General features: G+C 37.7%; 1 protein-coding gene across 3 annotated transcripts in view; it reads left to right on the top strand.

Moving 5' to 3' along the window:
• Positions 1 to 14,761: 14,761 nt before the first annotated feature.
• Positions 14,762 to 27,443, top strand: part of mbc (dedicator of cytokinesis protein myoblast city) — a 67,012-nt gene continuing 54,330 nt past the window's right edge. For all 3 annotated transcript variants that reach the window (XM_089738908.1, XM_089738907.1, XM_028181210.2), the window contains exons 1-2: positions 14,762 to 14,915; positions 23,717 to 23,888. In XM_089738908.1, coding sequence (XP_089595034.1) covers positions 14,870 to 14,915; positions 23,717 to 23,888 — 218 coding nt within the window. In that variant the 5' untranslated portion in view covers positions 14,762 to 14,869. The remainder of the gene's footprint in view (positions 14,916 to 23,716; positions 23,889 to 27,443) is intronic.

Raw genomic sequence — 27,443 nt, 5'->3', positions numbered from 1 at the left:
AAAATAAAATTAAAATTTTCTTTTGAAAAATGAAACCATTCCATCAGTATTTTCTTATGACGTTGTCACGTTCAACTATCGTCAGTAAACCGACTTTACAGACAACCGTTTTTTTTCTTTTTCTTAAGCATAAGAACGTTATTGTTGCCACCCATCTGCATGTGTCCTGTGAAAAATCACACGTAGTATCATCGACCTATTAGATATGATCACAATTCGGTCTAACACAAGTAACAACAGGTCATCTCATGTGGTTCAAATTACGTTCAGATTTAACACCTGAGTCGTTCAAACGAATCGTTCATAGCTCACTAAGACGTTCACAGATCATTGACTAAGACGTTTATCCGTCTTTGTAATAAAAAAGGAAAACACAGATGAGATTGTATTTATTTTAGGGGTTGAATACACTATTCAGTTTGTAGCAACATTAGGCAGATAATCTGGGGAGTTTCAGCAATAAATTGAGTGTAAAATTGTGGGTACGTTCCGATCCCGCATTTAAGGGCTCGTGCGGGACGGACGAAAATTTCTAAACGGCCTATGTATTGTGACCATAATTCTAGTTTTTTCATGTCCCTTTACCTAATGGAATATATGAAATAAAAATAAAATGGTAAAAGTAACTTCAATAATTTAATATCTGAAAATTAGTGGCATATCGAAATATTAATGAGAGAAATATCGTTTACTGCTATTGCTCACAACGAGCAATTACAAATCAGATGACGCAAGTCAATGAACTTGGGCAACGCATGAACTTAAGTATTGCCTTAAGATTACCCATCCACGTAATGTAATATACTTAATAGACATATACATATCTACACTAACTGGAGCCACTGCGATCATCCACAGTACGTTTCCAGAGATTATTTCTGCCACGTACCATCCGGCTTTGGAATGAGCTCCCCTCCACGGTGTTTCCCGAGCACTATGACATGTTCTTTTCAAACGAGGCTTGTGTAGATTATTTATCGGTAGGCAGCGGCTTAGCTCTGCCCCTGGCATTGCTGAAATCCATGGGTGACGATAACCAGTCACCATCAGGTGGGCCGTATGCTTGTCTTACAAGGGCAATAAAAAAATACGGCAATAAAAATAAGCTGATAAAATGAATTTGATTTTTCCTTATGTTAAGGCAGACTTTTGATTACCGCAGCAATTTTCTTAACTCTCTTAAATCCGGACCGTTTTGCTGGCCGACCTTGGATGTGACTTTGATCCGAACGCTACTAAGCTCCACAAGATGATTCGCTAGGCAAATATGAAGATTTAGACTAAGCTAGGGCTATACTAGCTATTAAATACATTGGCTTTTTCTGACATATCGATTTCTGATACATCGATTAAATTATTTCTGGCGTGAAGCAGTGAATGCGTTTCGGTTGGAAAGGTGGGGCAGCCGTTTTACTGAAGTGAGGCCTTAGAACTCATGTCTTAAGGTGGGTGGCGGCATTTACGTTGGAGATGTCTATGGGTTCCAGTAACCACTAAATACGAGATGGGCTATGAGCTCACGCACCTATCTAAGCAATAAAAATAATAATATGCAAATTGATAGATGATTATCAGGAGCTGGGTTCCTCAACATTATACTCCTACTACTCTTGTTATCTTTGGTATCACTACCCAAACGTCTATTTTTTTGTCTACACACTCTGTTCAAATGAATTTTGTAATGGTGTTTGGACATTAGAGATCACTATAGCTTTGGCTGTGGGCTTTGTATATTCACTGCGTTATATGTCCATTCTTACCAGCCCGCCACACTCGCATACTATGTAAACAAAACTTTTCGTTTCCTCCGAAGAGATTTTGCCATTTCTCCATAGCGGCGAAAGTAAATGTTATTTTAATTTTGTCTACAACAAAGAAAAACGATAAATAAATTACACATGGCCACCCTACTTTACCATAACAATACCGCATACCGCAAAAGGTCGAGGACACAAGTTGCAATGAATGACTTTCGGCCAGTCTAATAATGAGCGGCTATTTCGGAGAATTGTATTTTATCGAGTTTTTGATAATATCCCCCATGACGCCGGCAGTGATTTCGGGAATTATAGAAAGCGAACTTCCCGCTGCTACCTAGAAGAAGTAAACGATGATTATCTTATGGTTAGGGGGAAAACAGATATGGAATAGATAAACTTGATAACATTGCTTAAGGCGCCATATGAGCCTGCACGGATAGGTACCACCATCCTGCCGATAAGCAGCTTTGAAAGCCGAGACATCCCATCTACTTCTGAGAATTTTTTTACGAAAATTGAGACTTAAACCTCGTCTTTCAATGTGGATGCAGTGTTGTGGATATCTGTGGGTTCCTGTAACCCCTAGCACTAAGTAAAACATAGGCTGGTATACCCGTCATGAAAAGGGTAGGCAGCGGCTTGGCTCTACCTTGGCATTGCTGACGTCTATGGGCGCCGATAGCCACTCATCATCAGGCCGTATGCTCGTTTGTCTACAAAGAAAGAGTGAAGGAAGATGATTAATTACTAAAAAGGTAAAGCCTCGCTTTCCAAATATTTACGTCGCTTGCTACTAGTAGTAGGGGTTCTTGTGGGTCCGCGTTGGTAGGTATCACCACCCTGTACATTTCTGCCGTGAAGCAATAATGCGTTTTGGTTTGAAGGCTGGTCAAAAAACGGACACTTTGAACGTTTTACTCAAAAAACGGACACTTTGAACTCATGTCTAAAGGTTGGTGGAAGCGTTTAGGTTCTTGATGTTGATCGGTTCCGTCAATCACTTAACATTAGGTGGGGCATGAGCTCGTAAAACCATCTAAGCAATCACTACATTGTATAAAACAAAGTCGCTTTCTCTGTCCCTATATCTGTCTGTCCCTGTGTATGCTAAAATCTTTAAAACGACGCAACGGATTTTGATGAGGTTTTATTAATAGATAGAGTAATTGAAGAGGAAGGTTTATATGTATAATAACATCCATTAAATAGTGGAGAAATCTATATATATATAAAAATGAATTGCTGTTCGTTAGTCTCGCTAAAACTTGAGAACGGCTGGACCGATTTGGCTAATTTTGGTCTTGAATTATATGTGGAAGTCCAGAGAAGGTTTAAAAGGTAGATAAATATGAAAAATGCTCGAAATTAAATAAAAATAACAATTTTGTCTTCCCTTTGATGTGTCCCCCCGTCGGGCGGATTCCTTTTGTTTGTTTTAAGTTTATTTCAAACAAAAGATTAGGATTTTTATTTATCGATTGACGCACTACGAATCAACCGGAAGCTAGTCAATAATAAATTACAGTTTCCGAAGCGAAGCGAGGGCGGGTCGGTAGTATATGTATAAAAATGATCAAAAATTCGTTACCAACGTTATTTAGCGTGTCGTAGCTCTTGACCGCATTCGCAAGGCAATATTAATATACGCCGTACAAAATTTCCAATAACCGACCGACACTGGTTCGTACGAACCTAAAAACAATTTTGTAAATAAATAACTTTCGTTCAGGTTTTCAGGGAAACATTTTCCTCTTGTACGGTAATTGAATGGCGAGTCTAACGCGAACGAAAAATTATATGTATGTCTCCCTTTTAATACGGAGCCTTCGAATTTTCCTCGTTGTGTACAAAAAAACGTAATCAAGAAGGAAAATTTCGAAGGAATACACTTTTCGACTTAGAAATGTAAGTTTCGTTTTTAAAGTAGATTTTTGAGGTTTTTGCCTCGATACTAAGACTAGATGATTTTTTATTTTTTTATTGCTTAGATGGGTGGACGAGCTCACAGCCCACCTGGTGTTAAGTGGTTACTGGAGCCCATAGACATCTACGACGTAAATGCGCCACCCACCTTGAGATAAGTTCTAAGGTCTCAAGTATAGTTACAACGGCTGCCCCACCCTTCAAACCGAAACATATTACTGTTTCACGGCAGAAATAGGCAGGGCGGTGGTACCCACCCGCGCGGACTCACAAGAGGTCCAACCACCAGAAAATGAAGAAATAATTACAGTTTCTCGCCGGATCTTTTTAGTGGTTAGCGATTCCGATCCGTTGATAGATTCAGCGAAGCACTGCTCTTGACGGGGCTAGCGTTGGCCAGTCCTCTCTGGTCCAGCCTGTGAGTTCACCTTTAAAAGAGGCTTGTGGAGAGTATTAAGCGGTAGGTAGCGGCTTGGCTCTGCCCCTGGCGTTGCTGAAGTCCATGGGCGACGGTAACCACTCACCATCAGGTGGGCCGTACGCTCGTCTGCCTGCAAGGGCAATAAAATAAAATAAAAAGCTACCCGTCCGCGCGTAGTCGGAATAGCCCCTTAGGCTACCAAGGATTAGGTAGCGCAAAGAAGACACTAGAACTATCCCTGTATTTTCTTCCATTCGTTAATCATTTTTAAAATTAGGAACCTCCTATTAATACAAAGATAATCCCTGCTCATGCCGTTTTCGAACATCCAACAAACACGTTTTATATATAAATCAATAGACATCTCAGTGAACGTTAAGTCTGTCAATAAAATCGTTCCAACTTTGAAAAAGAAAACAGAGAAATACCTAAAGTCTATTTTGGACTTTTTAAAAGATTCATTTCGCAATTCAATTAATAATACAAAATTCTTAACCTAAATTACGGGGAAGTTAAAAGAAAGTTAACAAAAGAATTGTTTAATTGGTCCTACTCTTTTTCAGAGGACTTTCTGAAATGCATTAAGTAACTCTAAACATGCATAGTAAAAATCATGACACCGGTTTCTTTTTTTTTTATATAAATAATATTCGCTTAACCATTTTGTTTTACTCGTATATTCAGCACCGTTATCACTAGCTTAAGATACTCCTGTAAAAAAACTCTCCACGAGACAGGCAGCGCCTAATGTGGAGAGTTTTTAGTAAACTGTTATGTATAAATGTTTTCAAAGTTAATAAATTAATTTTTAGTATTATTAAATTTCTCCGCATCCAAAATCCCTCTCTAATAGCAAGCTAGTCAATACGTATAGGATATTCAGAACATACCTATACTTCAGTGTCAGATGCACAGCCTAGCCATTAGCATTCTATTAGCTTTGCTCACATCGCTTGTGTGTGTTCGAAACTTAATAAACTGCTACAGTATAGCCGATGTTTGAACTGTATTCCTGCAGTCGACGCTAACAATATTGTTGTCAATAATTAACTTAGTAATACATAGTTTAGTTTATTCTATGTTATTGTTTATTTATTATTAGCAAGATGAAACTGTTATTCTACCATCTATAGTAATCAGCAGACACTGTTTTGATGTGAAAATGTTCAGAATATGTTTAATGTTTACTTAGTCTGGCCATAAATACTGTTACAATTAAAAATAAACAAAATATTACATCTGAATTTGGAATCTGTCATTTTTATATGATTGCTCATTGAGTTTTCTCATTTTAGCGCCAATACATTGTACAATATTTTGCGATATTAAAATGGAGCGGGGTGATAAAGAGAACCGAATCGCTGTGATTGCATTACACAAAGTAGGTATGGAGCCAAATGCAATTTTTAAAACTCTCCATACGCTTGGTATTAGTAAAATGTTTGTGTACCGGGCTATTAATATGTACAATGAGATCTCCTCTGTTTGTGACAGAAAAAGATCTGGCCGTCCACGTAGTGTTCGTACGAAAAAGGTGGTCAAAGCAGTAAGGGAAAGAATTCGATGAAATCCTGTCCGAAACAAAGGATTTTATCTCTGGAGATGAAGATAGCACCTAGAACCATGTCGCGTATTTTAAAAGATGGCTTAGGTCCTGCAGCCTATAAGAGACGTACTGGTCATTTCTTAACTGATAATTTAAAAGAGAATAGGGTGGTAAAATCGAAACAACTATTGAAGCGGTAGCAAAGGGAGGTCATAGAAAATGTTTGCTTACGGATGAGAATTTTTTTACAATTGAGCAACATTTTAACAAACAAAATGACCGTATTTATGCTCAAAGCTCTAAGGAAGCTTCCCAATTAGTCGACAGAGTGCAACGTGGGCACTATCCGACTACAGTGATGGTTTGGTGGGGTATTAGCTATGAAGGAGTGACCGAGCCATACTTTTGTGAAAAAGGTATCAAAACATCGGCACAAGTGTATCAAGATACCATTCTTGAGAAGGTAGTAAAGCCCCTTAACAGCACCATGTTCAATAATCAAGAATGGTCCTTCCAGAAAGACTCGGCGCCAGGTTATAAAGATCGGTCTACGCAGTCTTGGTTGGAAACGAACGTTTCGGACTTCATCAGAGCTGAAGACTGGCCGTCGATCTTAATCCGTTGGATTATGATTTATGGTCAGTTTTAGAGAATACGGCTTGTTCTAAACGCCATGATAATTTGGAGTCCCTAAAACAATCCGCACGATTGGCAGTGAAATTTTTTCCTATGGAAAGAGTGCGTGCTTCTATTGATAACTGGCCTCAACGTTTAAAGGACTGTATTGCAGCCAATGGAGACCACTTCGAATAAGCTTTTTATACTTTTAATTATTTTATATTTATATATTAAACTAACACACTATAAAAGTAATACATGTTATTTGCAATATAATTTTTTTTTATTTTTTATTGTAACAGTATTTATGACCAGACTAAGTATATTATTGTTTAAAAACACAAATGACTGCATAAATAATGAAATATTAACAAAGCATAAATATTAATAATAATTTATATTATAATTAACAGTAATAATTTAATTAAGTATTGTAATTGTTATGCAATTATGTTGTTGGCTCCATCTATTATAAATTATTAGGCGGGATAATAACAATGACATTATGTAAAAATCACTAAAATATGTATTGTGAATATTAAGCTATATTTTGTGAATTGTTTCGAAGTAATTACATTTGTTTGTATAAGAGAAGTTGTAGTTGCTATAACCATCACAAAATGATTAATTGTGTAAGAACTAAGACGTGGCTCTTTGTAATAAACAAGTACCTAATGTTAAAGTTTTATAGAATTGTATTGTATTTTCATTGTAAAAGACCTTATGTGTGAAAAACCTGGCGTAACGCCGACATATTCTAGCTAATATTTACTTTTAAATCTTTATATTAATACGTGAAGCAAAAACTTTGTATCCCTTTTTACGAAAATTGCGCGGACGGAGGAGTATGAAAATTTCCACACTTATAGGGAATATAGAGAATAAGTGCACAATGCTATTTTTTTTAAATATTGCATAAAAGATACATTAAATCAATAAAGAAAACATTACACACCGTACATACCATGTATTTGACGCACACACGCATGCATACTATTTATTGTCAAACTTTTGTTCTTGACGTCTGTGGTCAAATTGAGAATAGAATATGGTTTGTCTTTGTTAATATTTTTTATAGTGTAGTCTTGGCGAAATTCGTGATTATAGAAGTATAACATACAATCATAATAGTGTACAAACTTACGATTCCAATTATTATAGTCGAATTTCGACTACTGCGGGACCTCTAGTAATAATTAATCGCACACGGATCCTAAGCTCTGCAGTGTAGGTGCCAAGGACGGTTATGCTTACTTATATAATATGTTTATATATTTATATACATACATAATAAGTTTCATAAAATACTCAGAGAAAGAACAAATAAACCAGTTCCAAAAACGAAATGTTGTCGGGTGTGGGAACCAACTACGCGACCCTCGATAGTCGGTTAAAATAATAAGAAACAATTTAATTTTTAATGTAGCTTTCAAACACTAAATTCACCGTTAAAGCACAACGTTCACATGAAAGCTTCAGTCTCGGGCGCTTAATCCTCTGACAAAGCTCGCGGGTCTACAACGGATTATTTCTGAGCTCACCGCAAGAGCAGATAACCACCGAGAATAACTTTTACAAATGTGACTTTAAATTATCTTATTATGCCCATACTTGTTGATAAGCTCTTGTGACTCGAACTAGGCTTATGAGAAGGCGGATACAGTATAATTCTCCTCTTATTCATTTCTTGCATCGTTTTCCTCAATTCTGAAAGATCTGTATTATATACTTTTATTTTAATAGCTTTTTTATTAACAATAATAACTTTGGATTTTGATGTTTTCAAATCTGATTCGGTCGTGCAGTAATGCAGTTTATTATCATCTACATGTCGGAGAAGCTACAATTATTAACACCATCGTCAGGCGTCGTAGGGGCGAATAAGGTGATCGAGCTAAGAGAAATATTGAGTACACCAATCACGTTTGTTGCCTTAGAACAATTTAGAAATCTTCTCTTGACGTTACCAAACGAAAACCAATGACAGTTCTTAGGACGCGACGGAAGCACCGCTCTTCAAGAAGGCTGGTTGGTAAGTGTGTAATGGCGTCTATGCGCCTCCATCGGCTAGGCCATGGAGGGTAGAGGTAAGGAGAACCGTCTCTGTGTGTGAAAAGTGTCCGTTAAAATCTGCTAAACAAGGTTAGCGCTACAGTAGCAATAGGGTAAATTAAAAAAAAGCCGTTAAAATTTATTAGAATAATATACAGAAATAAAGAAGGACGAAAGAACTGTAAGCCCTACGAAATCACAAAAATCATTATTACAATAAAATCATTTTTTCTTACACTATTTTTAATTCAGATTTATTAAAATTTATTCTCTATTTTTAAGTTGGATTTTCTATAGAAGCGTATTTTGTGATTATAGTTTTGTTAAAAATTTTTTTTTTTTTTTTTTAGATGAATTTAATTATTTTTTTTGTTAGATTTGCAAGTACCAAGTACAGACTGTGAACTCGTCAAACTACAGCTTAATAACATAATAATTCAGTTTATAAATTAAAAAAGATACGCTTAAATAACAAATCAAACTGACGATAAATTAATGAGCTGAAATTCCTGTTAATACTGGTTACAGGGTATTTAACCAAAGTTATTGTATTGTCAGTCATCGGTCGTTAACGCGTGTGCAAGCTTTCAGGTTAATCGGGCATCTTGAAGTCTGTAAGAATATTTTGAAATTTAGACGAATCTAGACGAAGTTAATAAAAACTTGTGAAAAATAAAAGCAGGTCTAGGATTCTTTTTTCTCCCTCCAATATGAAAAATGTAAGTACCTATAAGAAAAATAAAAATACACCTAAATAAAAAACAAATTATTAACGCCACACCGACCAATGCTTCGTGATTTTTCAACCTAAAATTCATTGTGGTTCAGTTATGAGTCCAAGCTTTTGAGATTCTGGGAAGAATAGGAGAGTTTATGCCCACCGAACTTTCCTAATTGGGTTTCACTTGACGGTGCTCTCTGAACTGAACCCATCGAGATAATTGAGCCGAGAAACGTTCCAAAACTTGAAGGTCTTGCTTGATTTTATGGAGAAAAAAATCACTTATAAACCGCTTAAGTTAATTACTTTTGGGCGGACAGACATTCCTGTGACAAACAGGTTTATTTGCTCTTTGTCTGGTTGTTTGATATCGAACGATGCTTGTGGAGAGTGCTTAAGAGTAGGCAGCGGCTTGGTTCTGCCCCTGGTATTGCTCAAGTCCAGGGGCGACGGCAACCACTCACCATCAGGGCCGTACGCTCGTCTATCTAGTAGGATAATAAAAAAAATAAAAAATAAAACTAACTATTCGACTAATGAAGTCGTCGGAGGTAGTTCATTAAAGCCTATAAATTGTTACTACATAATTAAACACCATTAGTGTTTTCGCATTAGATAAACATATGTATTACTATTTTATTCAGTGAAAAAACCCAAAAGAACTTTAATTTATAAAATCTAGTTGTACTGCAAATTAAAAATTCAAACAAAGAAAATTCTAATTGTTAGTAAATTATTATCAAAAACTGTTTTATGTACCTATGTAAATACTGAACTGGAAGTGAATAGAAAATTTCATAATAATATACCACTTGAATGTGCTTAATTCAAATCCAACATTACCGTTAAAAGCATTAAACTACAAAATAACAACTAACTTCCCGACTTACAAACGCTCGAAACCCATTTCAAACAAGTTTGTATGTGTCAGAGCAATGCACGAAACGGATTCGCTACTTCATACAAAGTTTACTGAGCTATGCATCTAGTCGGTCGTCTCGTAAATCACGAATTTAGGTTCGTTCAAACGTAACGTGACACGACCTTACGGATTCATCAGATCCAATTACCTTTGCATTAGACGCCCTCAGCTCTAACACTAGGAACAGGCTTAGGGACCCCGGTAACCGTACTCGTCGAACTCAACAAAGAGGTCGACGTGCAACCTAACCCATGCGTCAGCCCGTTGAGTTTTTCGCCGGGTCTTCTCAGCGGGTCGAGATTCCGATCCGGTAGTAGATTCAGTTGTGAAGCAGTTGCTCTTGAGTTGTTAGGTCTCCTTCGGAGGCGCTCGGGCAGCTGTTAGCAAATCCCTCCCCTCCTGGCTGAGTCTTTGCTCGCCCACCTGCCTTACTGAAACTGGAAAGGTCTCCGGGACACCAGTAATCTTTCAATCATAAAAAAAAACGTTTTGGCGTTATAACGTCTTATAAATCTATGAATACCGGCTGCACGCACGAAAAAGTGTCACGTTCCGCCTGAGCCTGCAAGCGGGAGCGCGATACAAACGATACAGAGGCACGATCAGTTCAAGCGTTGGCTTGTGACATATTTGTCTCTCGTCGCGCGTGATGTCAGAGCGAGCAGTTTGAATATTTCTGCTACTGACGCTATTACATAAAACTATTGTCCGTTAAATTTTTTACGGTTGGTGACAACAGTATTTTGTAGCCCGTGACTTATAGACAAACGCTATGACGTAAGCATGTGTTATTGACGTTTGTTTATAATGGTGGAAAGGTGAATTGCCAGTACACGTGGGTAGATACGTAACTACTTCAGCCGTGGAACAGAAATGCATAGCGTGCTTAACGCGAGTGTTTTAAAGTTCTCGATAGCGTAAAAGTTAACTCAAATTTGTGTGGAGTTAAACGGTTGCCTACGTTTGCCGCTAGGGGCGCTGTTCTTCTCTCTAGATGCCACAAAGTGTATTTACGTTGTAATGTCTTTAAGTGATTTAAAACCATGTGATCCGTAAGCTCATTTATTAATCTAGTTTAATAAAAACATGTCGATGTCATATTATTTCTAATATTTTTAGTTTTGTTTACAGTAAAGAGAATCAAGATTAAGACACATTTACCTCAAGTTTTTTTTTCCTACCTAAGCTGGAAGCCTTGAGAGGCTATTCCAGCGTAACCTTAACTAGTAGGTGAGCTCATGGGGCTCAAACCTGCTGAGAAGATCCGGCGGGAAACTCAATGGGCTTGTCTGAGGGTTAATTTACTCGTCGAGCCCTTCGTCGCAAGCGACGGGTTCGACGAGAACGGTGACCGGTTCTTGAAGTACCGAAGTTAGTGAATCGGGAGGATCCGGAATGACGTGTTTTGGGCGACGTCGACTGCTTTCCATTCTTTCCGCAGGATCGGGAAAACGATGTGCAATCCACTCATTTATTACCCCAAATAAAATAAATTAATGTTATCTTGAGCTATGAACGAACCTACGTAATATGCCAGTTCCAGTCTATAGTAATAGTTTGGTATGATCGGATAACTGGGGACAATTGCAGCTGCTTCGCCAATGTGAACAGATTATTATGAATCGATGACTAGGATAATTGTTTGAATTTTATTATACAAAGTTATGATTTTTTGAAAATTAATCAGCAGCTCAATCAATTACTATTAAATTTTATTTATTTATTGCTTAGAGGGCTGGACGAGTTCACAGCTCACCTGGTGTTAAGTGGTTACTGGAGTTTATAGACATATACGACGTAAATGCGCCACCCACCTTGAGATATAAGTTCTAAGGTCTCAAGTATAGTTACAACGGCTGCCCCACCCTTCAAACCGAAACGCATTACTGCTTCACGGCAGAAATAGGCTGGGCGGTGGTATCCTGCGGACTCGCAAGAGGTCCTACCACCAGTAAAAAGTAAAAAAGTAAATTTGTAGATAATAAATGGTGTTAGTCTCAAACGACGTCAGTCCTTCGTGACCATGAAAACTCTAAAGTATACCAAACGACAGAAATAATGTAATGAAAATAACAAACCAATAAGCCAGAAGGAAAATTGTAAAATATGAGCGTAATTCGTGAAAATCGAAGATAATACTAAACTTTACTACATTTAATTAGTATTTGTGTCATTGTCATATGTTTTACAGTGTATTTTTGGTTCGTTATAATAATACTCTTTAGATTAGCATTTTCAAACATTTAATTGCTCTATTAAAATAATTAAAATTTATCTTTTACCTAACTATTTCATTAACATAACATTTTAATAGTTACAATAAGAGCCTTCCTTGATTTTTATATTAAATGAATCGCATTTCGGAAGGAAAGCAAACTCTATTTCGTTGTAAATTTCTATCTGCCGGAAACTCCGTGTAATTGTTCGCGTCCTTAGCGCCTGAAGCTATTTGAATAGCAAAGCTCAAAGGCAGCGTTACTTTTTGCTTTACACTTCAAAGCGTTAGTCCGTAGTGTTCTGTTACAATTAAATTAATTTCGTTGTATTTGATTATTCTAATAGAACATGCCTGTATTGGAAAATTAATTGTATTTAAACTAGTTTCGAATTCATCTTGTTCGTCGTTTCCTCATTACTCAGGATCGCGACTACAAGTATTAAAGTCTTTCCATGAAGTTCGGTCAACGAAGAGGTGGGTGCCCTGTGGGATACTGCTTCCATAGATAATGTTACTGATGGCAGGACCGCCTGTGAGTCCACTCTGGTACGTACCACCACCCTGCCTGTTTCTGCCGTGAAACAGTAATGCGCTTCGGTTTGAAGGGTAGGGCCGCCGTTGTAACTATACTGAGACCTCAGAACTTATATCTCAAGGTGGGTGGCGCATTTACGTTGTAGATGTCCATGGGCTCCAGTAACCACTTAACACCAGGTGGGCTGTGAGCTCGTCCAACCATCTAAGCAATAAAAAAAAAGTAATTACAATAATTAGGAATTCATTTTTTTTCCTACATAAGCTTGAGAGGCTATTTCGGCGTAACCTTAGCTAGTAGGTGAGCTCACGGGGCTCAAACCAACACTGACCCTAGCAAGAGCAGTGCTTCGCAGAATCTACCTCCGGAGTGGAAACGCGACCCACTCAGAAGATCCGGCGAGAAACTCAGTGGGCTAGGAATTCATGAATGAGCAGGTGCGGTATTACGTTCGTTACCTCTGCAATTCTTCGCTTTTATCTAACTCTGATTTATGGGTTCAGGAAGATGTCTGCGGAAAAGCGGCTGTGAAAACTTTATTGTACAATGATTGATAATGTCATTTTCTTACGGATTCCTTCTTTTGTTGACATCGCTTAATTTATTTTATACAGTAAACAAATCTAATTATGAATTAAATACGCTTTATCGGCGTTTTAGTCTCGATTTTTTTAAGAAATTCATTATGTAGGTAAATTAAGTTTATGATATCATCTCGTTTTGCAGTGAAGCATTCATGTATTTTGGTCTAGAGGATATTACAGTTATTACTCTGATACTAATAATTTATGTCGAACTCAAGTCTCAAGGTGGATAACAGTCACATTTTGGGTTCCAATACTCGTTATAAGAAGAAAGGTTCTACTCATTTAAATGGTAGGCAGCGACCTGGCTCTGCCCTTGGCATTGTTGACGTGTAATGGCGACGGCAACTACTCATCATCAGGAGGGCCGTATGCTCGTCTTCCATCAAGAGCAATAAAAAAAATTAAATAAAAAATATCACCTACTTAAACATGGCAGGTAATAAAAAAAAACCTCAACTGTGTTCATGAGTAACTAAACTTTTTGGCGTAGGTACTCGTCGAACCCGTCGCTAACGACGAAAAGATCAGCGAGTAAACTAACCCATAGACACAGCCCACTGAGTTTTTCGCCGGATCTTCTCAGTGGGTTGCATTTCCGACCCGGTGGCAGATTCTGAGAAGCACTGCTCTTGCTAGGGCCAGTGTTAGCAACACTTCTTGGTTTGAGCCCTGAGAGCTCACCTACACGTTAGAGTTACGCTAATATAGCCTCTCATGGCTATTAGCTTAGGTAGGAAAAAAGAGGGCGGAAGCGATGAGCGAAGATCTGTGATTAGGTACTTTCTTTGGTTAGTTTGGTATTTCTTCAGGCTTAAACGTCTATTAGGAAAGGTAGATGGCAAACTTCCCAGAGGACGCAGTCCCACGAGATGGTCGGACCAAATACGATCTTCTCTGGATATCAACTTCCAAAATGCCTTTCATGAAGCTAAGGATCGCAACAGATGAAGGAAAATCGTATGGGAGAAACTGATGCAGCGGGGGAGTCACGACCCTCAGTAATGAGGAAAACGCCGCGAGGAGGAGGAAACGTCTATTAGAGCTGGTATATTAACAATTTAGCGTCTCTGAAAGTGCTGTGAAAAATGGGTGAGAAAATATAACAGAGGTTTTCTCCAAGTAGTCCACTGAACTGTCACTAATTTCTCACCGTTTTACTGGGACGTCATTCCTTAATGAGATGATGTAATTTAGTTTCAATCAATTTCATTCAATTTCATCTCAGTGGATTACATTTTCAAATAAATCCGCTTTATTTCATTTAGCTCCATTTATCATATCGCTTTAAATAGTATTCATAGAATAATTGAAAATTTTTATGGACTCGATGCCGGCAGCACTGCAACAAAGGAATTTAATTGCCATACTAAAAAAAGAAACAGACACATCTCCTTTGACATTTTAGGGCCTGGTAACATTATACATTTGACAAACTTGACAACTGACATCAGTCAACATTTTGATTGATAATTAATCTTAAATTGTCAAATTTTGGTCAGGGTTAAAGATGACGAGCATCACAGTTTTCGATAAAAAAATATAAATTTCGTGTTTTTTATCAGCACAATGACTGTTTGGAGAAAATTAGAAAATGAAGAATGCTATGCCGTCGGTGAGTATTTACTGTAGCTCTGAGAGTAATGACAGTTTCGTAAACATTAAAACTTAGTTTAAGGAAAGTTGGCCATGTCCTGCCTCCCGCGAAGTCGAGATAAATATAAACATTGTGTCACATAAAATATAATTAAATCTTGAATCCAGGACGAACTTCATAATCATTTTTTCCTAATTTAATTCCCATTAAATTTCAAAAATAACTATAAATAATCTGCCACTCCCATAAATCTTGATCATGAAGATAGTCAATGAAATTGATAAATATTTTTGATCACATTCGTATGGAATTGCATTTAGAAAAATTATAGCGTTGATAACACTTTCTGTGAACTTTTTAGACAGGATTTTAAAATTGTTGATAACAGAGAGGAAATTGATATGATATGTGATGTGTTAAAATTCGAACCGAAAGCTACCGTTTTCCGTTCGTGTTTCAAATTAAATATCTTTGGACTAATTATTATCTAGAAACTTTGAATTAAACGCATGTTTATGAAAATTTTGTTACAAAATTTGAAAATGAAATTTTGTATTGCAACAGCAATTTAAAATAGTTTGCAGTATTGAAATCTAAAATTAATTTAGCTATTAATATTTGCAAATTTCAATTACTTCGATTTTGTTATAAACAAAAACATGTACTTTGTATTAAACAAGTTCACAACAGGAAAATTAAGAAACAGCTTTTCCGATGTCCCAGTGTTGTCTATGAGCGACGAAAATACTAAAATAAATAAATAAAAATATAATACACTTTAGGATGCCAATAAAGTGGTATAACTCCAATATGTATATAACTTTGCACTATAACTTTTGTAAATTTTTCAATGTATCATTTTCTTATATCTTATGAGTACTTACTATGAAGCAATATAAATAAACAACATTTTTCCTACAGTAACACTGTTTCCTTAATTAAATACTTCATGCTAACACTCGAGTTTAAATATCAAGCAATCATCTTGTATTGATTTGCACTTCTATAGTTAAGTTTTTGTTTCATTGAATATTTTTTATGAAATAAACAAAATTGATATCAAGCTTCAATTAAGATAACCATTTTGAAATATATTGCTCTTTGGTATACCACTGTCTCTTTTTTTGTATCTTTAATAGTTGTATATTGAATAACAATAGTAATGGGTAAAATTTATTCTCATAGCAAACGTTTGTCATTATTTTTCTAACAGATTTTGTTATGCTTACTTATTTCGGTGTATGTTGAACCACTAATGAACAGTAATAAACAAGCAATACAAAAAAAGAAGCACATATTGTAGGGTGTGGTTGATCTGATCCGACTTGTGGGTTACTTCCCTGAGGTTCAACAGCCAATGGAGCTGATGATATTATCTTGTGGGCTAGTGCTTTAGAGGTATGAAAGAAACCGGTGTAATTATGAAGAATCACGGAAAGAAAGAATGAAAGGCTCTAATAGCCTTATTCGGTGTATTTTTACTAGCTTTGTTTCTTATTTACAGAAGGCTGTGAGCTGCTAGTCCAAAACATAGTGACACATTTTTTATTACTTAGATGGATGGACGAGCTCACAGCCCACCTGGTGTTAGGTGGTTATTGGAGCCCATAGACATCTACAACGTATATGCGCCACCCACTTTGAGATATAAGTTCTAAGGTCTCAGTATAGTTACGACGGCTACCCCCACCCTTCGAACCGATACGCATTACTGCTTCACGGTATAGTATGTTGAAAATAGAAAAGAGAGTTTCCCTTAACCTTGCCTATGCGCCATATCTTCTTGAGATTCCTCGAATTTCTGACAGTATAATCGATTAGCACTCCATCTAGGAAAGTCATTTATATAATGTTAATGTAGTTAAATGATTCGTGAAATGGGCGAAGGTTTTGCTGAAACTCATTATCATACGTCTGCCAACTTCATTTTATAATCCAAATAAGACTAAGTTTGTTTGTGTACATCACAGTAGTTTTGGGATGCGATACAAATGTGTATTATGTACTATCATAACGTAATGTGACAACGTTTAAAGTCTACTATTTGTCTTCAGAGTCTCTTAATCTTGCTATCATTTTTTTTTTGACACAAGTATCAATTTAACTTATAGTTTTTTTTGTTCATGTTCATGATCTCACAGCTCATGTCACATGTCACAGCAGGACATTGGAGCTCATAGACTTTTCTATGTGAATCTACCATGTTCATGGATGCGAATATGCTGAGGTTTTTTAATCCTGCAGCAGATATAAGTTTTTCTTAACACATTCGTACAGACAACCACGTGTAATATTAATGGAACGTTTTCATTTACCTGCTGGCGATAAGTCTTATCGAAGTCCAGACGAGTATTTATCATCATCCTACCTGTTTCTACTGTGAAGCATGCGATTGTCTCAGTTGAAGGTTGGATTTCATATTTGAGGGCGAATTGCGAGATTCACGCTTCGGAAACCACTCAAGATTACTTCGTCCGTTAGCTCATCTATAGTAATAAGGCTCTAAACACTTTCAATCATGAGCGGCAAAGTTTTGTTTGCGCCGTTTCGGAATACAGACTGCTCTTTCTGCCCTTCTGTCCTTGAACCATTCCCCTTCCACCTGTGGAAGTCCAATTACGAAATGTCAAACAAAACGTCCCGTCAATCGCGATAACCTCACATCCGTGCGTTTATTATTCCAATACCTTGGTTTTTTTGGGAGATTAAATTTTTATGTAACAATCTCGATGGTTGATTCGCTTTTATGTATCGGTGTTGAATGAATACCAGCGGACATAGATAATCATAAATGCGCCTCTCCCCTCATGACGTTCAAGTTACCATAGTAGACAATTGCTGCCTATAGGTATATAGGCGTGATGGAAATCCCGCGAACACACGGAAAAATTATGACATTTTGTCTTCTTTGGTTCTCTTGCGACCGAAGAAGTATTCGGAATGGCTCTATTATATGCAACCGGGTAAATGAATTAATTATGATTTAAATGATTATGAAATTATCAATACCCAAACTTATCTGTAAGTGACATCTATTATATTACGATTAATTATGATGAATTGTATCCAATTGGAACCGCAGGGAACTGTAATTTTATTATAGAACACCATCGCTCGTAACTGGTCTTAGTGAATTATTAGGCAATAAAAAAAATGTAATTCAATTAATTTTACTTTTCGGTTTGATTGCCGTCTTCGCACGAGATTATGGATCCCGCATGTCAGCTGTTGTTAATTACATTGCACATAAACCATTACGTACTAAATTTATTCATTGAAAAATTTTATACCATCCGAAATTTCGTTATCTACACAAATTTTCCTTTTTTTTATTTTCCTGCTAAGCTGATAGCCTTGAGAGGCTATTTCAGCGGAACCTTAACTAGTAGGTGAGGTCACGGGGCTCAAACCTGAGGACGCTGCTAACACGAACCCTAGCAAGAGCCGTGTTTCGCAAAATCTACCACCGGATCGGAAACGCGACCCACTGAGAAGATCCGGCGAGAAACTCAGTGGGCTGTGTCTGAGGGTTAATTTACTCGTCGAGCCCTTCGTCGCAAGCGGTGACCGGTGCTTGAGGTACCTAAAAGCACCGTTAGGGGATCGGGAGGATCCGAAATAACGTGTTTGGGGCGACGTTGAATGCTTTCCATTCTTTCCGCAGGATCGGGAATGTAGTTACCGGCGGCCACGATGAGAGGGTTCTCGTGTCGTGCCGCTTTATCGAAGTGGGAAAATTTTACAATACAATCCCAAGATTCCTAACGATAAAAAAATGGTGCGCATGCAACTTGGAGCACGTGAAAGAAGTGAAAATTCTTTTACTGTGTGTGTAGTATTGTGGTTTTCTTCATTTATCATATTTAAATCTAATGTCTTGTAATAGGGAATGCTGTATGTAAGAGAAATAAGCTAGCTCGCTTAGTCGTTTACTTTACGCGGTCGAGTAGTTCGCGAGACGCTGTCTATTTTCTCACTTTCGCTCTTCCTAAATTGGATATTTTCTCTCTAGCCGTAACGAATCTGTCGTGAGTTAAATTTTCCTCTCAACGCGCCCAAAGAAGTTTTACTTCAAAAAGGAAGTACAAATCAATATGATATTCATTAAAAATCGGAACCAGTAATAGACTCCAATATCTAATTACGGGGAGTGTCGTGTGACAGGTGCGCTACTGGGTCGAATGTCGATAGTATAACGAATCTAATAGAAGCGGCCTGCGATAAGTTTGAAAAAAAAAATCATCGACTTTTTTAATATAAAAAATTAACAATAGGAGTTTAAAACAAATTTTCAAAAAGTTAATGAAAGTGATTTATTTTGTTATTGCAAAGGTACTTATGGTTATATTTTCGTTAAAAACTCGCATTAAGCATACATACCTTATCCTTCTTTTTTTTCCTACCTTTGTCATTGCAAAGGTACTTATGGTTATATTTTCGTTAAAAACTCGCATTAAGCATACATACCTTATCCTTCTTTTTTTTCCTACCTATGCTGATAGCGTCTATTTCAGCTTCTCCTTGACGTGTAGGTGAACTCACGGTGCTCTAACCGGGAGTGTTGCTAACACTGGCCCTAGCAAGAGCAGTGCTTCGCAGAATCTACCACCGGATCGGAAACGCGAGCCACTGAGAAGTTCCGGCGAGAAACTCAGTGGGCTGTGTCTATGGGTTAATTCACTCGTCGAGTCCTTCGTCGCAAACGGCGGGTTCGACGAGGACGGTGACCGGTGCTTGTGGTGTCTAACAGCACCGTCAATTTATCGGGATGAACCGAAGTTATGTGTTTAGGGCATAATCTATCCTTCAAATTTGACATTACTGTACGAGTCTTGATTTTGGCAGGGGATTCAATGCTAATAACACAAATGCAGGTTTTAATGAATTTTAGGATTTTTATATGTGCTGGGAATTTTTAGTTAATGCATTTCTATATCGTAACTAGGTCTACTACATCCCGATTATCATTCGCGTCTCGTTCGAGACTCATACAGCCGTACAAGCGGTTTCGGTGCTCGCGCGCATTCGTTCTTAGTCACACGCATTCCGCCCCCATTGTGCGTAGTACGACTAATTGTCCGTAAGTGTAAATATGGACTTGTATTTTTTTTTGTATTCACTAAATGCTTCAATTAAAATGAGCGTCTGTTTCGGATTAAGCTGGTTTTTGTTTTTTTTTAATTTTTTTTATTAAGTTTGTACTCGTCTGTCGACAATGCTTCCGAGCTTTGAACGCAGTTAGTAAATGTAATGCTGTATAGTTACGAATTAATTATTGATTTTTGGATTTATTATGACGTTATGTTCATGCCAACACTATTTTGGATTTGACGTGGTCTACTCATCCGTAATGTTATGTCAATAAAGCTTGAATTAAAAATTGAGTGGTTCACAATGTTATGAAATCAACGTCTTGATTCCAGAACAATCTAACACATTTCAACAACTTAAAATGTCAGAATTCGGTTTTAAGGAGAAAACCTAATGAAAACAACATCGTCCTTAGACGCGCGGAAGGAAGGAGGAACTAGGAAAAGATCGTAACAAATTAATAACTAATAAAATAATATATAGAGATGCATTTGAAAAGAGAAAACGGGATTCGCCGTAATTACCGCGGTCACTTAGTAGTCTATAATAAGGCTCGCAACATTTCGATTGTGGTTTTGGTAGTAAATTTGAAAAGAGAACCCGGAATTCGCTGTTGGAACTGCGGGCATTTCGTCGTCGATATAGTTCGCACCAATTCGATTCCTGTTTTGGTAGTAGATTTGAAAAGAGAACACAGGATTCGCTGTTGGAATCGCGAGCACTCCGTAGTCGATAAACCTCGCAATAATGCCGATTCTTGTTTTGGTAGTAGATTTGAAAAGAGAACACAGGATTCGGTGTTGGAATCGCGGGCACTCCGCAGTCGATAAACTTCGCAATGATTCGATTAATGTTCTGGTGGTAGTTTTGAAAAGAGAACACGGGATTCACTGTTGGAATCGCGGGCACTCCGTAGTCTATAAACTTCGCGATAATTCGATTCATGTTCTGGTAGTAGTTTTGAAAAGAGAACACAGGATTCGCTGTTGGAATCGCGGGCACTCCGTAGTCGATAAACTTCGCGATAATTCGATTCATGTTCTGGTAGTAGTTTTGAAAAGAGAATAAATAATTCGCTGTTGGAACCGCGGTCATAAAATATTCGATAAAGTTCGCAACGATTCGATTCTTGTTTTGGTAATCATATTGTACCAAATTAGAATTACGAATCCTATAAGGGATCGCATTTGCAGGATGTGCCAATAAGTATGCGCACTTATTATTCATTATGTCATATTGTAATAGAATTTCGTATAATTAACGGCTTTTCATTAGGTAGCGTTAGAGCTAATTGTGCACGTAAAAGCTGAACATTCATCATTATGTCGCTTAATGTACGAGGTAATGACCAACGAGAACTGTTTAGTTGTGTAGTGTAGTAGTAGTAGTAGGTAGTAATGTAAGACGTATTGACCGACGAGAACTGTTTAGGTGTATAGTATGGTAGTAGTAGGTCCACTTTAAAAAGGCGGCACGACATGAGAGCTCGATCCGGTAGACCGAATGGTAAACAGTCGACGTCGCCCAAAACAGGTCATTAAGGATCCTCCCGATCCATTAACGGTGCTTTTAGGTACCACAAGCACAGGTCACCGTCCTCGTCGAACCCGTCGCTTGCGACGAAGGCCTCGACGAGCGAATTAAACCATAGACACAGCCCACTTAGTTTCTCACCGGATCTTCTCAGTGGGTCGCGTTTCCGATCCGGTGGTAGATTCTGCGAAGCACTGCTCTTGCTAGGGTCAGTGTTAGCGTCACTCCGGTTTGAGCCCCGTGAGCTCACCTATTAGTTAAGGTTACGATGAAATAGCCTCTCAAAGCTATCAGCTTAGGTAGAAAAAAGAAAGTATTAGGTAGTAATCTAAGGTAGTAATGTGGTAGTAGTAGGTAATAATATACGACGTAATGACCAACGAGAACTATTTAGTTGTGTAGTGTAGTAGTAAGTAGTGAGTATAAAAAAGGGATCTTGTCCGTTCTTCCCTCATATAGGCTAGCCAAAAGAAATGCGTTGGTTTTTCCTTGAATTTCGAGCAAAACAAATCTTACCTATATTGACCAATACACTCGAATATCAAAACGTGACGTCACATGCAAAAATACACGTCTGCCGTACTTAACACATAATTACGCGAACGATCATGAATTCACACGATTATTTAAGCTACTTCAAGGAAACTTGGTTTATTTAACATCAGGATTACGTCACTGTTTAGTCAAAGATAGTGTTGACCGGATGAGCGGGAAGTGCCCGTGAGCAAATGCTAATTCATCTATAAATTCGTCAAAATCCTTTTTAGTGTACTGGTGGTAGAACCTCTTGTGAGTCCGCGCGGGTGGGTACCATCACTTTGCCTATTTCTGCCGTGAAGCAGTAATGCGTTTCGGTTTGAAAGGCGGGGCAGCCGTTGTAACTATACTGAGACCTTAGAACTTATATCTCAGGGTGGTTGGCGCGTTTACGTTGTAGATGTCTATGGGCTCCAGTGACCACTTAACATCAGGTGGGCTATGAGCTCGTCCACCCATCTAAGCAATAAAAAAAAATAAAAAAGTGTACGGCGATCTGACGGTGAGTGTTTACCGTTTGGTCATAGAGGTCTATAATGCCAGAGGAAGAGTCGAGGCGCTGCCAACCGCTGAGTAGGTACTCTACGTAAATGTCCTTTTAAGAACATGTTTTTTTTTTATTTTTTTTATTGCTTAGATGGGTGGACGAGCTCATAACCCACTGGACCTGGTGTTAAGTGGTTACTGGAGCCTATAGACATCCACAACGTAAATGCGCCACCCACCTCGAGATATAAATTCTAAGGTCTCAAGTATAGTTACAAGTTATATCATAGCATTCAGAAAATACCGGGAACTTGAGATGACCCGGTCATCCTACTATTGTACCACCTCACTATTTCCATCGATATTTTTTGTTGCGTTCCAAAAATTCATTAATGCAAAAAAAAACAAAGTGCGCAAAATAAACATCGAGATGTGAAAGGGTTATTTGGCTTAAGCGACATATTTCGCTTAATACGCGTCGTCTATCTTTGTAATCAAAGGTCCGTCTAATTTGGTATTAGTATCTACAATTCACCGGTCACCGTTCTCGTCGAACCTGTCGCTTGCGACGAAGGGCTCGACGAGTAAATTAACCCTCAGATACAACCCACTGAGTTTCTCGCCGGATCTTCTCAGTGAGTCGCGTTTCCGATCCGGTGGTAGATTCTGCGAAGCACGGCTCTTGCTAGGGTTCGTGTTAGCAACGTCGTCAGGTTTGAGCCCCGTGAGCTCACCTACTAGTTAAGGTTACGCTGGAATAGCCTCTCAAGGCACCCGCTTAGGTAGGAAAAAAAATTACAATTCAATGTTTGTTATTGACCTTCAATTAAGCTTAATCCATTCAAATAGCTGAACAAGTTTTTTTGTAAGGACATATTTTTTTCAAATTTAGAATTTTAAATGGCTCCCCTGTAAAATTGCAAAAAGTTGCCTAAACCAAATAAAGTTTTACCATTCGCTTTTCTTTAGTTCGCCAGTTCTTTAGTTTTATTGTGATTATGACTGAAGTCGAAAATTTCCATAGTAAATTTAATTTTGAATGTACTATTAATATATTATTAAATAGATTATTTATTATGGAATGCCCAGTGAAGAAATGTTGCTTAAATCGCCTTTCACCCCTCGATATGGTAACGTATATTATGGTAATCCATTAATTACTTTGCCCGCAGCAATATACAATTTCACAAGCAAATCCCAGTCACATCTCCCTCTGGAAGTGGGCGAGCTCATTCATCTCGAAGGTGAAACGGAAGAGTGGTATTGGGGTCAGAGCCTCCGGAGGGACCTCAAAGGCGCCTTCCCAAAGAGCTATGTCGTCAAGAGAGATTGCGTTGTTGACAGGTAAGCTATTGTGCTTCTATGAAATAATTGCAAATAGGACAGGCTTTAACAAAAACCGACTTCAAATCGAAAAAAATAATATTCCAAAACTAATTCATATACACTAAAAAAATAATCATCGAAATCGGTTGGCGTGATATTGAGTTATTGATCTATTTGTCGCGCACGTACTTAATGCAAATTTAAGACTTATGTATATGGTTTTCTCATGGATACCATTATCAGAACTGGACTAAATTGGACCACACGGGAATCGTCACCTTTCTAATAAAAAAAGAATCATCAAAAACGATTCACCCAGTCAAAAGCGATGAGGCAACAAACAAAAAAAATTCAGTCGAATTGAGAACCTCCTCCTTTTTTGAAGTCGGTTAAACATACCTTTACCCCAGAGCGGCTTGTAGACGTCTACGGAACGACAGCTTTGGGGTTCTACGAAATAGGCGGAAGGTGAAAAAAATAGCATATAATAATAAATGTTTTATGCATAAACACATATGGAGATGTTTTTATGGAATTTTTGTGAAAGTTTGGGCGCATTCAACGTCACTCGCAATCCGAGTCGAGGATAGAGCAACCTGACCTGATTTCTTCTTCTTCGTCGCTTCCTTCATTGCTGAAGGTCGTGTCCCTGAAACTTGACCGTGGCCTGTCTCGTGAGCTGTTTCCATCTCGTCCGGTCGTCAGCTTCTCGAATAGCGGTTGCGACTGGCAACCCAGTTAGGGCGGTTATTTGATTACACCAACGGCTAGGTAATCGGCCGCGGGGTCTCTTTCCTTCTACTTTGTCCAAGCTATCTGTCGGCGGGCAATATGATACAGTCCATTAAAAAGTTACCTGACGCTAAGGTCATGACCCTGTCTACTGAGTATCTATCTATATTATTATATATTGTGACGTAATGACGTTATGATTTCTATCACTGTTGCCGTGAGTTTCTAATTCTAAGCCCAATCTTTCGAAAAATTTAAAATTGAAATTGTAGATTTAATAAACATCTATTATCTATTCTTATTAAATTTCTGCAGTGATTCTTGTCCACCTGATATTGAAATAAATAACTATATATATGTATGTATATTTTTTCAGATAAATATTTGTATAACAAAACCCATCTACTCTGAGTAACAATAACAAAATATTAAAGAAGTAAAAAAAAAACGAAAGTGAGCCACCCCACTCCTATATCCTTAATAAAAAGTAATAAAATATAACTAATTGAGGTCAACGGCCGTCGGTACGATTATCATGTGTTGCCGAATGAATCACGCGTCCGTTAAGAAAAGCTGTGATGTTATTGTTTAAAAAAAAAAAAGTGGGCCTGTAATGTTTGGCCAAGACTTGTCCAGCAATATTGGTGGTTCGGCAGCTGATGTGTGTTTGTGAAAGTCTCCATATATTATGCTAATATTGACGAGATGACAAGCAATATAGATAGTTTAATTGTTTATCAACCAAATAAAGCTAGTAATTTCAAACAAAATGAAGATATGTATATTCTGCCATGAAGGAGTATCTTAAATTATTACAAGATTTTTATACCTACGCCTTCACAGGCAAATAGTCACCACGACTGATTCCGAATTCAATTTCACTACTAACTGGTGAGATTGAATATTAGAATCTATGAGAAACTTAGGGCTTTTGTTAATAAAAATAATATATTTTCCAGTTTAATCTCGTATTTATTATGTCATTATATTGTTTCCCAGGTTTCGAATTGTTCCAGTTTTTGTCGACGTAAAAGCAGTTTTATTTCCACAGCACGCGATAACCGAATAAAGCACTACATAATATATTCATATCAATACAATTATATTTAGAGTCGGTCATATAACTCAGCATAGTCTGGTCTATATTGAGCCCAAAACACGTCATTACGAATCCTCCCGATCCACTAACGGTGCTTTTAGGTACCGCAAGTACCGGTCACCGTCCTCGTCGAACCCGTCGCTTGCTACGAAGCGCTCGACGAGCGAATTAACCCATAGACACAGACCCAATGCGTTTCTCGACGGATCTTCTCGGTGGGTTGCGTTTCCGATACGGTGGTAGATTCTGCGAAGCTCCGCTCTTGCTAGGGCCAGTGCTAGCAAAACTCCGGTTTGAGCCCCGTGAGCTCACTACGTTAGGGCGAAGCTGACATAGCCTCTCAAGGCTATCAGCATAGGTAGATAAAAATCTATATTTAGTAGAGCACATTTTTTTAAGAATTTGAAGCTTAGAATAGAATGCAGCTCGTTTGTCCATATTATAAAATACATCTCCAGAAATAATTACTCGGCGGAGCATAAATGTATTTGTCGATATTTATTATCGCAAACAATTTTGATATTAAATTAATTGAAATATTATTTGTAATAATTGATATTCGCATTACGCTACTGGCCCTGTTTTATAACATTCAACCAGATTTATGTTACGACCTCGATAATAGGGTTGCTTGTATTGAAACTGCGTAACTTGCAGAATATTGACCTCTTTTCATCTGTATTATACCATTTTTTTTGTTTTTCTACCCATGTCAAAACATTTAGCCAACACTAGTCCTAGCAAAGGCAATGTTTTACTGAATATATCAAAGGATCGGAATCGCAATCCATTGAGAAGATCTCGCGAGAACCTCAGTGGGCTGTGTCTATTGGTTCATTTTCGATGGGTTCGACGAGAACGGTAACCGGTGCTTGGAGTGCCTAAAAGCACCGTTACTAGATCGGGAGGATCCGAAGTGACGTGTTCTGGGCGACCGTTTACCGTTTGATATACCAAACTGTTTTATACCTTGTCAAACTGATGTCTAGAGCTTAGTAAGACGCTTTTATTAGCTTCGCATGTACGAGTATGCAATAGAATCTTTGAACGTAAGCTTTACAGATTTCCAGACTTCCGATCAACTTGGAAGGTTGTACACGCATCAAGGACCGATTACCGTGTATTACCTTACTTACTTAATCTTCTAAAAAACCTGTGAGTGCGAATTCACAAATGGGCATTTTGGGATTGAGCTTAGTAAAATCCTTCAACAACCGCTCACCGCCCTTACTCGAAAACCGTATACTAAATTTGTTCGTAACCTATTCATTTTAAGGATTTCGATTTGCTATTGGAGAGTACCTTAAATAATGATTTAGTAACGAATATTCCTGTTTGTTTAAGATTCTAACAACTCGCTTCTGACGTCATACGTAGACTGTCGTTTTTCAACGGAAACATAAATGGGATTGAGACTTTGTTGAAAGCTATTCAGTACGAAACAGTTTGAATTATGAAAAAAAAAGTTGATATTATTGGGTATTATCGTATTCTGAACTGCATAGATAATGTTCAAAATTGTCGTTCGGTCAGGAAATTTCCGAGATAATATATGTTACGAATAAACAAATTATATGGGCATTTAGAAAGGTCTAAATCTGTGATTATGTATCAGAAATTAATAGGGGCATTCAATTTTATTTTGATCCTTTTTAAAACTCTGCGTTAGGGGTAAAAACTGCGTTAATTTACGAAGCGAAGCCTAAATAGTTTATGGTAATTATGTAAGGCCATATTGGAAC

Source organism: Bombyx mandarina, chromosome 26, assembly GCF_030267445.1.
Source record: "Bombyx mandarina strain Sakado chromosome 26, ASM3026744v2".
Lineage (NCBI taxonomy): Eukaryota > Metazoa > Arthropoda > Insecta > Lepidoptera > Bombycidae > Bombyx > Bombyx mandarina.
The sequence above is the reverse complement of the archived record's forward strand: the minus strand, read 5'-3'. Positions and strand labels throughout refer to the sequence as shown.